At 41.3% G+C, this 16090-nt stretch overlaps 1 protein-coding gene across 1 annotated transcript; it reads right to left on the minus strand.

Moving 5' to 3' along the window:
- Positions 1-1565: 1565 nt before the first annotated feature.
- gba2 (glucosidase, beta (bile acid) 2) lies at positions 1566-15815 on the minus strand. Its single transcript, XM_073474726.1, has 18 exons — positions 15753-15815; positions 14696-15474; positions 10379-10470; positions 10065-10180; positions 9469-9687; positions 8553-8792; positions 8231-8333; positions 7915-8068; positions 7353-7478; positions 7040-7224; positions 6437-6541; positions 6224-6331; positions 5919-6070; positions 5728-5834; positions 4681-4823; positions 4457-4572; positions 3185-3376; positions 1566-2681 (listed from the first exon to the last, which is right to left on the minus strand). Exons 2-18 carry the CDS (start codon positions 14887-14889, stop codon positions 2454-2456), a joined length of 2580 nt encoding a protein of 859 aa, XP_073330827.1. The 5' UTR covers positions 14890-15474; positions 15753-15815; the 3' UTR covers positions 1566-2453.
- Positions 15816-16090: the final 275 nt, after the last annotated feature.

Genomic DNA, 16090 nt, shown 5'->3' on the forward strand with positions numbered 1-16090 from the left:
GAATGAACCTGTTCAGGTGGCAGTGAAAGGATTCAAGGGATGTGGACCCTCTGGCACAGCGGTACCTGGTCAAAATGATAACTCCAGGAGTGGTGGTGGTGCCAGCCTCGGTGTACAGCTGCACACCTGACACATCCTGGATGCACCTGATGTGGCGTTTCTGCACACGCCAGATGTGCTCCATTCGGACCTGGTCCAGCAGTGGCACCCCAGTGAGGTCTCTGCCATTTGCGCCACCCAGGGTTTGGAGCAGTCGCTCAATCTGGGTGATGGTGGTTTCCTCGCCACGTGTCTTTTCGGCAACAGTATTGGCTCTACTCTGTCCTGCTGATCCGCGTGTCTACAGGGCGATCATTAGTATCAGGCACACCTGCCTGAGCTGCCGTCGCTTTGCCTGCCGCAACAGAGTGAGGTCCCCAGCATCCCACTCGAAAATGCATGCAGACAGACTGTTTCTCTCAGCTGTTTCTTGCTGATCCGCATGTCCACCAGGTGATCAGTAATATCAGGCGCACTCTCCTGCCTGAGTTGCAGTCTCCTTGCCTGCCGCAACAGAGTGAGGTCCCCAGCATCCCACTCGGAAGATGCATGCAAACAGACAGCCCATGACAGTCATGTTAATTCTGAGTGCTAAGCAAAACATCATCCAGAAACTGAAACAAGCCCAGTTTCCTATGATGTAGCATTTAGAATTGAAGTACAACACGTGCAAATCGCCAAAAATGAGTACTACTTTAAAAATGGCCAATTTACTGTTATGCTTTGCCCATGTTTGAAACCGATAAAATACGTACATTTTCACCAAAGTTTCATGGGTTTTTGAGCATGTTTAGAACCTCAAAAAATGCTATTTAATGGTAAAAATGTGTAAAAATAAAATAATAACTAAATAAGAATAACATCCTTGGGATCCCCTGGGATGCCCTCTTGACTCAGTGCAGGTGGTGGGAGAGAGCAGGATGATGGACAAGCTGTCATCACTGCTGGTGAAGGAGTCCCACCCCCTGCAGGACACTTTCACAGCACTGGGCAGCTCCTTCAGCAACAGACTGATACACCCTAAGTGTGTGAAGGAGAGGTATCGCAGGTCCTTCCTTCCTGCTGCTGTCAGAGTCTACAATCAGCACTGCTCCCAATAGACCTCACTCTGCACTCTGCACTGTCAATTTTCTTAATACCCATATTTATTATTTATATTGTAAATAAAAATTCACTGCTGTTAATTTTGTACAATATCATGTTTATATGTATATACAAGTCTATTCTATTTCTTACCTTTTTAATTTATATTGGTAATTTTTGGGTATTATTGTTTTTTGTAAATATTCTGTCCTTTGGCTGCTGTGGCAAACAAATTTCCCCGTTGTGGGACAATAAAGGAATTCTGATTCTGATTGCACAGGTCAGTGCTTGGGCCCTAATAACCTGTGATTTCCCTGTAAATTGTTGAAGTATAAATTGAATTTCATCACGTCAATCTCAAAAACTTGAACATTACACCATTAATTGTTAATTAACTACTGGATTTTTTCCATACATGTTCAATTAACAACACAACAACCTGCTGTTTTATCTTATTCAGTCATTTATTCAGCATGATTGTCATGAGTACTGAATTTTATAAAACATAGTAAATGTTGCCACTACATTAATATACAGTAGATATACAGTAGGCCAACATGCAACAAGGCACCAAATGCTATTTTAAAAAAAGAAAAATAATATTTTCTTTTAATATTTTAATAATTTCAACACTACTCATCGCATATTACATCACTTAGTACAGCATTCAAATTTAAGTGGAGGAAAAGGAAAATATTTGTGTCTGTATTTCTGATCGGGAAATCATTCAAATGCGACCTGATTCACTTAAAGGCCCCTGATGTACTTATCTGTTAGACAATAATGACTATATGTGGCTGGTATAATAACACACGAGAGTCTTCAAATAGTTAGCATATAAACTTGTTCCAAGTACGCAAACATTATTATTGACATGATTGTAAAATGTAGTGCTTGCATGTGTGTGTACATGCGTGCAAATAGACTAGATGTTGCTGAAACACAAGGTCAGTTTTTAATTAGCAATACAAACTGGTTATGATTTCCTGTGTTCTACCTTACACTGCAGCCTTTAAAATCTAGAACCAATTGCAGTCTCTTTAAAATCTATAAACTCCTCACCTAACAGTGTCATAATCTAATCTACAGTAGGTAATGAATTTGTCAAGCATTAACCATCACAGTTCTGACATCAAGCCTCAAATTACAATGCATTTGAAGCAAAAACAGTAGATGATAGAATGTAAAGTCAGTAACCGATGAAACGGAGCTCTGCAGATGGAGGTGTTGGCTGCAGAAGACTCTGGAGGTCATTTTCAGAGGAACTTGCTGTTCTTTTCGAATCAGACCAGTCTGTTGGCTCAGGTCCGAGGTCTGATTTTCAGATTCTGTCACTGCTCCCCATCTGTGGCTCCAGTTTGGGCCGATGTGGTCTGATCCTTCTGTGAAGTGTCCAAGGCTAGCTGAATGGCCCAGACACTCAAAGGTCTCATGTATGCCAGAGAGCGATAGATGCCCTTCTCACAGTAGGCTTCAGGAGTCTGGAAGGCCATGCCTAGCCTCTCCCACACAGTCCGGTAGCAACCCTCCGCTGTGCGCATACCCTCCTCCCGCATACCCTGGGGTGGAAAAAAAAAGGGAGGTGTGAGCAATACACCACTTAATGTCACAGTCAACACAACCAGCCATACAAACACATACAAAAATGAAACATCAAGTTACTTTGAGGGAGTGTACTTAAGCAAAGATTATACTTGTTATGGTTGAGCAAAGACTCTATTGAAAGGAGTATACGGTACATATTATGTACTTTTATATTAAGTAAAATGTGTCACTATCCATACTTGTGATGAAGGAGAATCCTTATTGGGTATCTGACTGAAGTTTATCATTCAAGTTTATTAAAAAAAAAAAAAAAAAAAATCATTCTGCAAATAGTTTTCTTACTTTTGTAATTTAAAAAAAATGATGTATATTATAGCAAATTCTGATCAAACAGGCTTAAATCAACAACTTCTGTAAGTCAAGCCTGCTTTAGGTTTTCTGAAAACAAAATCTGATGAGGCTGATTGTTTTTGCCCCCTTGAATATGAAGGGGATACTAACGTACACACACACTTACCTCGTGGATCATTGTAGCTGCCAGTCCATACACCACTCCAATCCAGACCTCATCTGACTGGACACTGGAACGGTCGGGCACTCCTTCAGGACGCATGCCGTTGACTGCCCCCATTTGGCCTCCAGCGAAGCTCATAACATTCAAGTCAAAGACAGACTTAAGAGCGCTCTGGATTTTTTCTTTTGGAAAAGCCTGGAGGGAGAAAGGAAGTGATGTTGAGACCACAAAGCTTCGATGTATGTCTAAATCTGAAAACAATTTCTTTATTGATGTTTGTGTAATTTGAAGCTTGGTAAAGGGAAAGGGGAGATGTTAGGTTGTGAACACAAAGAACAATGTAGAGTGTCCAATTTGGCATGTATTTAGCTTTTTAAATGCATCTCTTGGCGCATTCAAAAAGCTATTTTGCTACTACGCATGTATATTTTAGGAGAAGCCAAATTAAATAATAGTGAATGTTCAAAAATGTGCCGAGCCCAATATCAATCACTTATCCTTGATGTAGATACAGTGCTTCACATGGGAGCTAGACAGATATAAAGACTGATATAAGCTTATCAGTATTGGTGTTTATGTCGACGGATAAGTAACAAGAAATGACAGTACAAGAAATAAAACTTGGAGGTTATTTAGAAACAGTGTCGTTGTTACATGGTTTGTCCACCAGAGAGCACTAACAAGTTTGATTTTTATTAAGTTAGTACCCTTTTCATTAGTTTATGTGATGTTTAATCAATTTTAAACTCAATTATTAATATCAACGTCGCCTCAAAAATCTGGTCTCAGCAATACATTATATCTATTGTAGACTAGGGCTGCACCAATAAATATTTTCATTATCAATTAATCTGTCGATTTTCTTTCTTGATTAATCGAGTAGTTGTTTAATCTATGAAATGGTGAGAAATGTTGATCACAAAGCCCAAAGTGACATCCTCAAATGTCTTGTGTTCTCCACAAGCCAAAGATTTTGCATTTATTGTCACAGAGGAGTAAAGAAACCAGAGAATTTGGAAATTGTTTCTGAAAAAAAATGACTCAAAATGATTTATTATTATAATCATTGCCGATTAATTTAATAGTTGACAGAAAATTGATTCATTGATTGAACGTTGCAGCTCTATCGTAGGCCAGCTGGTTGTCATTTTGTACAGCTCTGTAAGGGTCAAAATCTCCTCTACAAAAAACGGGGAGATCTGAGATTCAATCTGAGCAATGATTCAAGGTCATTGCTCAAGGTTGTAAGATGGGGGGGCTCAAGTTTAAACTCGCCTGGTAGTCTCCCTCCCCCAGTCCGGATGCTCTCAGGAACCAGTGGCCGGCACACTGGTCAGACATGACACTATTAGAAAGGTCTCTCCCACTGCTGTCATAATTGTAGTACTTGCCTGAGCATAAGAGGAAAAATGAAAATAAAAGCAAAGCATTTCAAGTCTCAAACAACTTAACTGTAGAAATTACTTACAGCTGGGTGAACTCTTCCCATTTGAACTCACCGTTCCACAGCAGTTTGTCAAAAGCAGCGCTGCCCCTGTCCAAGATGTCTCTGTAACATTGATATTTCTCCTCGTTGTCCACCAGTCTGGCCATCATACACATTGCACAGAGGGATGCCAACCACAGCCCACCACAGTACGCACTGTGAAATACAAATACGCAAAATGACACCAGAAAGAACAGGTTTAACCACTTGACGTATCCAAGAGATGCAAATATAATTTGCATAAAACTCTTAGTGGAATTTGACTCAAATGTAACCTTGTAGTTATCATGCAACACTAAATTAAGTACCAGTAAGTAAGTAAGTAAGTACCAGTCCTCAGTGTTCAAAATAAAAGTTAATACTTGATTTACTTTGTAAGATGGTATATAAAGATCCATAGTTGCTTTGAATCTACAAGTTTAGCCTCAGCTTAGCATAATAAACATAACACACTGTGAGCAGGATGAACTCGTAAAACAGGAACCATCAGTTTGGAAGCCAAAAGCCTTTAATCTTTGCTGCAGTCTCTGAACTAAACCTCAGCTCTCAGGCTACATTTAGAGTAGCGCCTGCAGCAACGGACAACTCAATTTTTCCTGCTTTTTGCCATGAGTCATGCTTTTTTCCATTTCCTTCCCTCTCACCCTTCCCCTTACTATTCAATTCAGGCTTAAAATTGTCAACGGCAAGTATCAAACAATTTCTTTGTTTGTGGAGTGATCAGTTCATTCAAGGGTTAGATTTAAACGAATAAAAAAGGGTACTTTTTTGGGAGCCAAGTATTTATTGCTTCAATGTTTGAAGCAATTTGTTGATAGAACTTGAATATTTTAGGGGTGTTAGTTGTTGACTGTGAATAGTGACTGGGGGGCTTAGCACTTAATTCTTTTTACATATCACAACATCTGAAATGAATGGTATAAAAAGGAGGGAGTCCTTTGTAGTGATGTTAATATATGTTGATATTTTTTCACTCGTCTGTATTTTCGTGCTTTTCAATGTCAAAAAGCATTACTTAAAGTGTTTTTTTCTGGGTTACCATGCTTTTTCTTCCTCTCACCTTGGTCCAGTCACAGTCCAACCATCATAGGTCTGGTCAGCATATCCAGAGTTCTCTATCAGTCCATCTCCATCCAGGTCGAACTTCAACTCCGACTCCATCACAGCCTAGCAGACAAACCAGAATTAAACAGCAGGGTGGAACAAAATTCTCACCCAGTGACAAATAATCGGGTGTGACCCAGTTTATACCTGGCAGATGGGCCACATGTCCCGCAGGTACTGGCTGTCCTGGGTGAGATGATAGTCCCTGTAGACCTGCAGGACAAACTTCAGGTTCAAGTCCTTCCAGTCTGCTGTGTCGTGGATGAGGTAGGCATTCACCCTCTGCCATGGCTCATCATCTGGGGACACAGTCATCATGTTTAACTGAGAGACAATTCAAATTTACAAGAATCAAACAAGTGTTAAGTCTCTGCAAGTTGAACTGAACTGAGATGAAAGGTTAAAATCAAATTCTTCTGTCAGAGAAGTTGATGAGATTATCTTTCTCCTACCTGGGTCTCCTATGTCGTGAGGCACCACGTTTTTGGCCTTAACCGGAGAATACCGCCCACTCATCAGATGGAGCCTTTCTGTTGGGTCCTGGTTAACCACACTGCCAGCTGAGGGGAGAATCAAGCTGTAAACCTGGCCCTGGTAATACTTTTTAATCAAATACAGATGCTTAGATAATCGCTGAAACACCAGGAGGACAGCACTTAACTCACCAATATCATATTGCACACTCAGGGCGAGTTTGGGCCACAGCATGATAAGTGCAAAGGAAGCATAGAAGTGCACATCATATGTGTTGTACATTCTGTACTCCTGACCTGGGGAAACGATAATAACTTAAGTTAAAGAACACATTTAATATTGTTAGATCATTCTTTCACTTTTGCGAACACTGAATATTTCTCAAAAGTTTAATAACATTTTAAACCACAGGTTTTGTAAGCTGTAAGGCAATGTTAAGGCAAACTTTATGAGCTTTGCTTAGCAAGTATATCCATTAAGGACAAGACAAACAATGGGAAGAGTCCTAAGTAGATGACTTAGCATTTAGTTTATTACAAGACAATAAACTAACATCACTTCCAGTTTACTTTTATAGCAGACATTACACATTATTAATTAGTTTTGAACTGCAGTCAGTGAAGGCTGATAGTTGATAGTTTCTAGACCATACTGAAGTACAATCTAATAACATACTATGACACAATCTGCTCGTTTTGTAGAAGTGAAAACTCCTAATTATAATTTCAAGGTCTTTTACCTCTAAACTGCTTTGTCAAGTCTTTCAGACTAACACCTGTCTCCTTGTCACTTACCTTCTAGGTAGGCAAAACGGCCGTACTCCTTGACGACAGCAGGCTGAGCTGGCAGCCCTCCGTCGTTGCTGCGCACACCACCGCTGACATCAGCGTCCTCTGGTAGCTCTGTCCACACCGTCCCTCCATCCACCACAAAGTACAACTCATTAAACAGGGCTGACTTATACCAGGAGGGGAGAGCACTGCAAAGCACAAGACAATAGGATAAACAATGATTTGATTGATAAAAAGGTTGTCATAATGCATCATGGTTGCTTTAGATAAACTAGTGTTTCATTTGACCTCCAGAGTTGCCAAAGCTGTGAACTACCTGTCCTGTAGAATGGGTCTTTGCCACTCATCAATTCTCTTCTCCCACTGACTGTAGTGTGTTAGGGCGTAGTGACTGAGCGAGGGGGACGCATCCCCTTTGGTCCCAAAGTAACGACTGTATCTCCTGGAGACACAAAATCAACAAGCTGATGATGGCGACACAAGTACACAAAATGTCCATCAAAGCGCAACAAATACAAAAGCAGAAAGCACTGTAGTTAAACGTTTTTAAAAATGTATCTTAGTGATCTAACTTTTCCATTGCATTTCCACACAGAATTGAAATTATACTTGTTTGGTGTTGAGACTGGGACTTAAAAGGAATGAGCATGGACCCCCCCCCAACCTTTTGTTTATGCTTGACACAGTCCAAAGTCACGCAAACCAAACAACCACAGATAAGAAAGTTAACAAGACAACACTAGTGAAGGTTTTTGGTTAAGTGTGACAATAGAACAACTAATGCCAAAGGGAACAACATCTGCGTGTGACAAACATCTCCAGCTTGTTTTCTGCAAAGCAACATTCCATGTGTGCGTTTCCTTTAATGTTCAACATACCTGACGTGTTCCCTCTCCCTAGAGCCAAAGTTGATTTTGGGCATGTCCCAGGCTAAACAGAACTCCTGGGTGTTGCGGCTCTGAGCCGGCACTGAGCAGCCCACTGCCAATGCTGCTGCCACCTTCTCTCCCTTAGCCGTTGGTGGGCTGGATCCTGCAGAGGTAAGCGAGAGAGGGAGGGGATGATACCAGGGGAGGGTCCACGTCTTTTTTATGTTATTGCTTCATGATGAGCAACTTCATAACTTAAGACTTCTGTTTAATTGTGAATTGAACAATTGTGTCTCATCCCTCCAGTCTGTTTTTAATCACTGACCTGTAGGAGAGTCAAGTCGCCCGTCAGTGATGAGGTCACTCCATAGGCTGCTGCAGGTTCCCTTTGGACTGAATGCTGTCTGGTGACTGACCTCCCTGTCGGGCTGTTCACACAAACACACACGCGCTGTTGGTAAATCTTAAACCTAAGGCTCATTAACAGCACAGATTTCACAACTAGCTCATTAATAGAAATCCACTTCCATAAAACAGAGACTATTGTTACAAATCTTGTTTATTCCCTGGGGAAATTTTCTGCCGCTAACCTACAACCTACTGAAAAAACCCTGATGGTAATTAAATCAAAACCTCATAAATCAGACCTGCTCTCGTGCTGCGATGCACAGAGTGTAAGGGTTCACTGTGGTGCAGTGATGTAGCAAGACCCCAGACACTGCCTCCCCCTCTTTCTCCAGGTGGAATGGTTCATTCCAGTGTCCCCCACACTTGTCGTCCTTGTGTCCTGACCCGTTGACCATGGTGAACATGATGGAGACATCCAGAGCGTAATCGTTCTTGTTCTCTATGTCCCACACGAATACCGCCACTGGGAGACTAGAGTCCTGAGAGAAGGGAGATATGTGGCGGAACCATCATGTGAACATATACCTTCTAAAATGTGACTTTTACCACAACAAAGTATTTATGCTTTATATTAGATATATACTGTAAATACTGCAGCCATCAGGTGGAGTTTCAGAAAAACATTTTATGATGTTTGTTCTTGAAAAGAATGTGTAATTGTTAGCATGAGCATGGATCGATAATGATTCTCGAAGAAGGAAAAAAGTTTGCGCTTGACATCAATTTAAACTTTCTGGGTCTCTTTGGATGCTCTTTCTAGTAAATGATTATCAATATACTGTAATTAGGACATACTGTATGTTAACCATATGATTGCTTCACTAAAGCAAGCTGTTAGATACAGCCGTTAAACCATTAACCATGATGCAGAGGTGCAATTTATCTGTCTAATTCTAGTCTTAAAAAGGTCCAGTGTGTAGGATTTCAGGGGATTTAGTGAGAGAAATTGAATAAAATATTCATAATTACGTTTTCATTAGTGTATAATCACCTGAAACTAAGAATTGTGTTTTCTTTAACTTAAAATGAGCCTTTTAGATCTACAGAGGGAGCGTGTCCTCCTCCTTGGAGTTCGCCATGTTGCACCTCCAATAAATCCTACATATTCAAGGCATGTGCAGCAGCAAAGTATCTCTGTCAGACTGCCTCAGTTACCTGGTAGTCGTGGGGGATGACTGGGGAAATCTGCCTGCAGGTCAACGTGACATTCTGCCCTGGCAGGTGGTAGACGGTCCAGGCACGGGGGTACAGGGCGTGATAGAAGGCATACTCTCCGCAGTAGCCCCAGTTCCAGCCTTGTAATGTGGGTGGACGCTCTACGGAGAGCACCTGCTGGTAAACTGTTTGCCCCCCGCGACGCAAACACACTGTGAACTGAGAAAAGGATGAGGAAGTAAAAGATTACATATTAGTCATTACCAGAAGTTTTATTGTAAATTGAACCTGCCTCTTTATTTACATTTCCCAGTGTTCCCTGACTAGAGAATGATCAACTTGGAAAAAACATACTGCTCTACTTTTATGTTTTTATGACACTGAAACCAGCCTAATAGAAGTTTGGAGATAAGTTGCTTAACATGCTGTAGGAGTGATTGTTGGACTTTGTTTACCAAGATTCAAATAAGTCAGCCATTGTACAGGATTTAAAGGGACCAAAATATATGAAGCCAGATAACTACCCTCTAACTAAGTCATTCTTTTATGATGTAGTATGTATTCAAATGAGCCAGTCTATTTAAGATCCTATTTACCTGGTTTGCTGTGACAGTTTTGTAGTGGTACATCCCAGGGTTAAGTTGCCACCTGCAGAATTCCCCCCTCCAACCTCTCGTGATGGTACCTCCTCCAATGCCGCCGAGTGGAGCACCTGCCAATTAGAGCATGGTGTCAACTATGCTCAGATTAATGGATAATCCAAAGACATAAAACGACAAAACATTAAGCCTGTGCGAGAGTACTGGGAACTGGGAAAGATTATAAAATGTTATATGCCCTGCAGCATACTGATAATGATAGACTTCTCTCAGATTTAGCATACTCTATTGTAAGAATGACCTGAACTCACCGTATATTTGACGTAAGGGTTGTGCACCAAACATATCAATGAATGGGGCTTTCTTTTCCACCTGGGTCTTCTTGTACCACCATTTTAGATACCTGGATAAACACAAATACCGTGCACAATCATAAGTAGAAGAACACAATATAAATCAAAATGAAGATGACTAAAAAGAACCGAAGAAATCAACAAATATTCTGTTAAGCAAGACATCTCAAGGCAGCATGCATCCTAACTAAAGTCGTGTAATTTTCTAATGACTTTACAATTAACCATCACAAGCATGTGAGTGATTAGTAAACATGCTTTTTCTCCTCACTTGTTTGAAGGCAACTACAGCGGTTTCCAAGCCTTTAGCATTCTGAGTCTAAGCTGGATCCTACATGTGTACACACACACACTCACACACAGGCCAAGGCAGAGTTTAAAGAGGGAATTGTGCAACTGCACGAAGAAAGAACTTTTTAGAATGAGAGGAATGAAGTGGCATTTTATCTGAGTGATGTTATCAGTGTGTGTGTGTGTGTGTGTGTGTGTGTGTGTGTGTGTGTGTGTGTGTGTGTGTGTGTGCGTGCATGTAGCACTCGCCATCACGCCAGGGCTGTATTTTAAAATATTAATTAGGCTAATTTACAAAGGGTTTCAAATGGAGCTCGAGGCCACTGGCTTAGAAAATCGTCAGAAGTTAACGTCAGAGTCAGTAATCTGTTTATCCTCTGAACTCTGGTCTCAGACACGGTAGATTTTCTGCTAATGTGCCGAATAAAGTATAAAGCTGCTCTTTTCGGTTGAGGAGTTTTATTTCAGTGGACAGGTCATTAGTTCAGCACAGAACAGGCTGCAGTGCTGATAATGCCCCTCATTACATTTAGCCAGCATTAATTCAACGTTTTGCTGAAACTCTGAGCACAAAGCACCTCCTGTTAACGGTCCTTGAGGGGTCTCTAGAGCAAAATTTAGGATACAAAGGATGTGCTTACTCTCCTGTTGCACAGAATGATCGTACTATATCTGCAGCAAGCTGACAGGTTGGTGAGCAACACCGGTGACAAACCACTTACTTTACAAGTGGTTTCTGACCTCATTCCTGTAAGTTGCTAAAAAATTTGAAACTGCTGAATTTTGACTCAAAAATATGTAGCTCAGTGCTACAACTGAGGAATCAATGTCTCTGGTATTGTCCTTACCAGGTATCATGTTTAAACCCTCATCCTAAGGCTGGGCATTGTTTCAGTTTACTGTATGTATCTTCTTAAATTTTGAATATCGTTACATCGTGATATGGCAAGTTGTCTTGTGTTGTTTTTGTGGTATGAGATTGAGGTATTTGATCAAAAAAATGTGACATTTGATTTTGTTGCCCAGTCCTAGCATTTATATAGTCCTTTTAAAGACATTTCAAAATATCCAGTATTATTTAAAGGCCTCATTGCCCTACCTCCTCCATCTGTGGTCTAAGACAGATTTATTTGGGCTGATATTAAACAGTTTAGGATCCCCTCAACTGAAGTAGAACAGCTTGCGCTGCGTGAAAAAGCATCCAATGTTTTTTTTAAGCTTAATGTTATTTTAGATGACTGTTTTTTAATAGTGTTAGAGGAGGTGGTCTTTATTTCAAGGAAGGAACACTAGTATAGCAACCTAATATTACTTTGGCATATCAGGTCTCCAGTTATCTGCATCATCAAAAGTTACAACATGGAGGTACATAACTTTGTGCCAAGTTTGTTTACACACCAAAATAGTCAATGTTTCCAGCACAAAGGGCCTTCTGCTTGCTGTGAGGGAGATCCCATGCAACTGCAAAATCGCTGTGCAAGACAATGCTGCGCCTGACTGTATGCAAACAATAACTTCACAGGAAATCTCAGTTGAGAGAACAACAGTTTGTCAATACAGCTCCACTCAGGAGGAGATGAATGGGATCAGTTAAAGCGAGTTATTTGAAGCTGTGGCACGTTGGGCTATTGTCAGGATCTGAATGTTCTGCAGCTCTGCTGGAATGCAAACAATAGTCCTCGCCATGATCCAGCTCTGTGAATATGGGCCAAGTATGGTAGTCTGAATCTAACGTGTGAATGCTCAAGCTGCCATCTTTTTTAGTACCACAGACAAGAAGTTACTAGTGCTCAAAGCTTGTAGAACAAAAAAAAGTTTGATTTTATATCCAGTCACAAACACATTTACCATTCAGCAGATTTAGGTCGAAAGATTGGTGCACTTACGAGGTGCAAATGCTTGTAAGTCAGTTAAAGGTTTTCTTGCTGAACAAACCGAGTGAAGTGACCCAGAAGTATTGGAAGTGGCAGCCATGATAAGAGCTGGTTGAATTCTGTAAATGCTGAGGAAAGGTGACTCATTGCTACCCTTCTTATCTCCTTGAGCAAATGCTACACTGTAACATCCCTTACACAAGGAAGGTAATGGCGCCAAAGCGTTTGTATGTTTTAAGTATAGCACGCTGTACAAAAAGCCCAAATAATTTACAGTATTACTAGATGTTTTTTTGTCAATTTGGGCACTTTTGCTTCTAGATTGGTAGATTGGTTTGAGATTTTTTAGTTTGAGATTTTTTCATTTTAGGAGGACCTACATTGCCTTGCCTCTCACACAAATGAAGAGCTGAAGGTGTGGCTGTACCTTTGTCTGTGACACTCTCTAAATCAACTTCCTCCGACACAGAACAACATCACATTAATCTATGCCATAATAAACAAATGTTGCCATGGCGATCAAGCCAACTGAGGCACACCCTGGATGATAAATGGGTAAAAGCTTTGTTTTCTTTTTGCATTGGCCTAAACTGAGATTGCAGTGTGTTTGTTTACAGGCACATTTCAGCAGATTTATAATAAAGTGAAGCAAGTTTGTGGTTGAACTGTTTAACTGTTGGAGGGGCTGTGTTGTAACATTACACTGTAGGTGTCACGTAGCAAGACATATGAGAAAGCAGAAGTGGTAATAGTGGGGACTTGGGTGAGTTACTCAGTACCTTTTACATTGTTAACACTACTACACAGTAACATACACATTGAATCCACATCACTAAAGAGCAGGCCTGATGATGGACAGATGGTTGATGACTGTCCAGACTCTCTCTGACACAGCCATGACCGACACATTCAAGTCACGCCCTCAGGATTGAGATGATAACTGAGAGAAAACGTTGCTGGCTGTGAGCCTCGACAATCAGCTAAAGCTGCAGAATGTATTACTTTGCGTCTCAGATGTCAGCAGGTTGTTGAGAAAGCAAACACGACCAGATCAACAGATGTTCAGATCTGTGCTGGATCTGTTTTGTTTTTTCTGTAGCTGTAGGGTGACAATGTTCCTGCCAAGATGTAGGCTGTATTGGCAGGCAACTTTCCAAGCGGACATATCCTCCCTGCCTTCATTGCTGGAAAGGTTTTGAATTTATGGAGGAGTAGACAAACTGCACCCTGAACCTGAAACCAGAGCTCGTATACCAATTTAAAAGAATTGTCAACTACATTCTCATTTCCCCATGAAAAATGGGAGTCTTAAGTTGACCACACTCTTTTGACTTAACAAGTCATACAAGTCAAAGGGTGGCAAAACCATAGGCAAATAAACCAAGAACTATCAATCATCTGCACTTGAATAGACTTAAAAATGGCAGAGCGTATTTCAAAAGAACCTGTCATCACCTTAATCAGATGATGAAAGGTGCCCCTCCTAGCTGTACTCAAAGAAGAACACAAAATGAAGCAACTCGTTTTTTTAGCTGCTATTAAAAAAAAAACAGAGGCTGACATGTATCTTTTTAAAGGATAAGTTCATCCAAAAATGAAAATTCAGTCATTATCTACTCCCCATACTGATGGAGTCAAGTGAATTTTCATAGCCTACAAAACATTTCTGGAGCTTCACAGCAAGCTGAGTTGCAGCATTCTCCTAAACAATTAAAGTAAATAGGGACGGGTCAATGCGGTTGATCTTGTGCAACCACTTCAGCGTGGGTGTGTGCTAACGCTTTTAGTTTTGCAGCTTTAGGATTTCAGCTTTAGGATGTAAATAATGTATTTTTGAATCAATTTGGGATCTCAGGGTTTACCTGCTCTCTGTTTATGGGTTGGTAAATATGACACTATAATGCCTCCCCAGGTACTGCACCTTGGAAACATGCATGTGGGTTAATGATATGGACCAAAGGTTGCTATGACATAGGGAGGTGCAACGCGATAACAGATGGTGTCAATAGTGAGATATAAAGGTCACAAAGTATTTCATCTCTGCTCAGTCTACTGCATGTAAACAGAATGCATTTGTTTGTTTTTTCTACATTGACAGTGAGCGTCTCACCTGATTCCAAGGCCGACGTGCTCCAAGACGTTTGACAGCGAGACGTCTTTTGCTTGAAAGGGCTTCCTCTTCTCCTTGAACTCGTGTGCCAGGCAGATACGCCAGCCCTCCTTGGGGACGCCATATCCCATCTCCTTGGAGACGTACCTACTCATGAGGTCCGCTGTGGATTTCTCACCCCACTCTGTTGTCATTGTAGCAGGATACCCAGCTGTAGGGAGCTTAGAGTTGTGAATTGGAGCAAGAAAACGCTTGGGATGACAAACAGAGCAGTGTCACCACCTTTTGTCAATAGGGTTGGTTTACTGTGCCTTCACCAGGGAGTAAAAACACTGAGGAGGTAGTTGCATGTGGCCTAGATGTGTCTACGTGGATCAGTAAACTGAAAAGAGTCATTCCTGTGGGGTAAACCAGTTGACAAACTTTGCATACCCGGACAGGGATGGAAGGTTCAATAATTACCCCTTTAAGTAGGAGTTCCCTGAGCCATTATACAAGTATTACTGTCCACAAGAGCATTCAGCCTCTACAGCTCCAAGATGTCAATCAGAATCAGAATTTCCTTATTAGTCCCGCAAACGGGGAAGTTTGGGACTGCAGCGATTTGCTCCGCCGTCACCCCCTGGGTTTCTGTTTTCAGAGATGTCAGACCCCTGTGAGCCTCCTCTGCATTCAGTCCGGATGTGTGCAGTCAGCAGCTGTAGCTGGCTGGAGGGATGACAGCGAAAGACCAACAGGAAGTACTGAGGATGCCGATCTCAGTCATTTAGCCGGGATACCTACAGTGACATCAAACAGGATAAAACGACATGGTTAAAAAAAAAAAGTAAAGCTCACAGTTGCCGGTGTGCATACAGGAGGGCCGATACCAAGCATCTCAGTAACTGGTGGTTAGCTGCAAAGCCGCAAACTAATAACATTAACACCTTAATAATTAATCATGCAACGTAAGCTAAACCAGAGCCCTGCTTTTAAAGCATTGGAACAATTTCTAAGTTTGCAAGACAACACACTGTTAACAGCAGCAGAGAAGAGATTATTGTTTTTTTTTAAATACCAGCGAAACGGCGTCATCCCACTGTTGCTGCAGACCGACCTCTGTCAGCTCTGTAGCTGCTGCTAGCAAGGCGCTCTGTACATTTGTCAATGTGCAACCCGCGTCATTCTGCCCTCATGCAGGTCTCTCAGGTATCCATTTCTCCTAGGCTGCCTGTGGATACCGCCTCATTTCACCCTATTGGCCCTTCCGACCTCAACAACGACATAAAGTCTACCTAAAACTAAAAGCCGAAGATTATCTGATTGTTATTATTGGGGTTTGATGGAGTGAGAATCGGTTCACAACCTAGAAATACATTTGCCTGACAAGCTAAACTCAGGGATATAAAGCGCTAT

The sequence above is a fragment of the Pagrus major genome, chromosome 10 (assembly GCF_040436345.1).
Source record: "Pagrus major chromosome 10, Pma_NU_1.0".
Lineage (NCBI taxonomy): Eukaryota > Metazoa > Chordata > Actinopteri > Spariformes > Sparidae > Pagrus > Pagrus major.

Excerpts from the sequence above, each read along its gene's own strand:
- gba2 (XM_073474726.1), bottom strand. The coding sequence starts at position 14,889 with ATGACAACAGAGTGGGGTGAGAAATCCACAGCGGACCTCATGAGTAGG. Across the intron at positions 8,334-8,552 it reads GCATCGCAGCACGAGAGCAG|CCCGACAGGGAGGTCAGTCA; the intron begins GTCTGATTTATG and ends TTGTGTGAACAG. Across the intron at positions 8,069-8,230 it reads GCGACTTGACTCTCCTACAG|GATCCAGCCCACCAACGGCT; the intron begins GTCAGTGATTAA and ends TTACCTCTGCAG.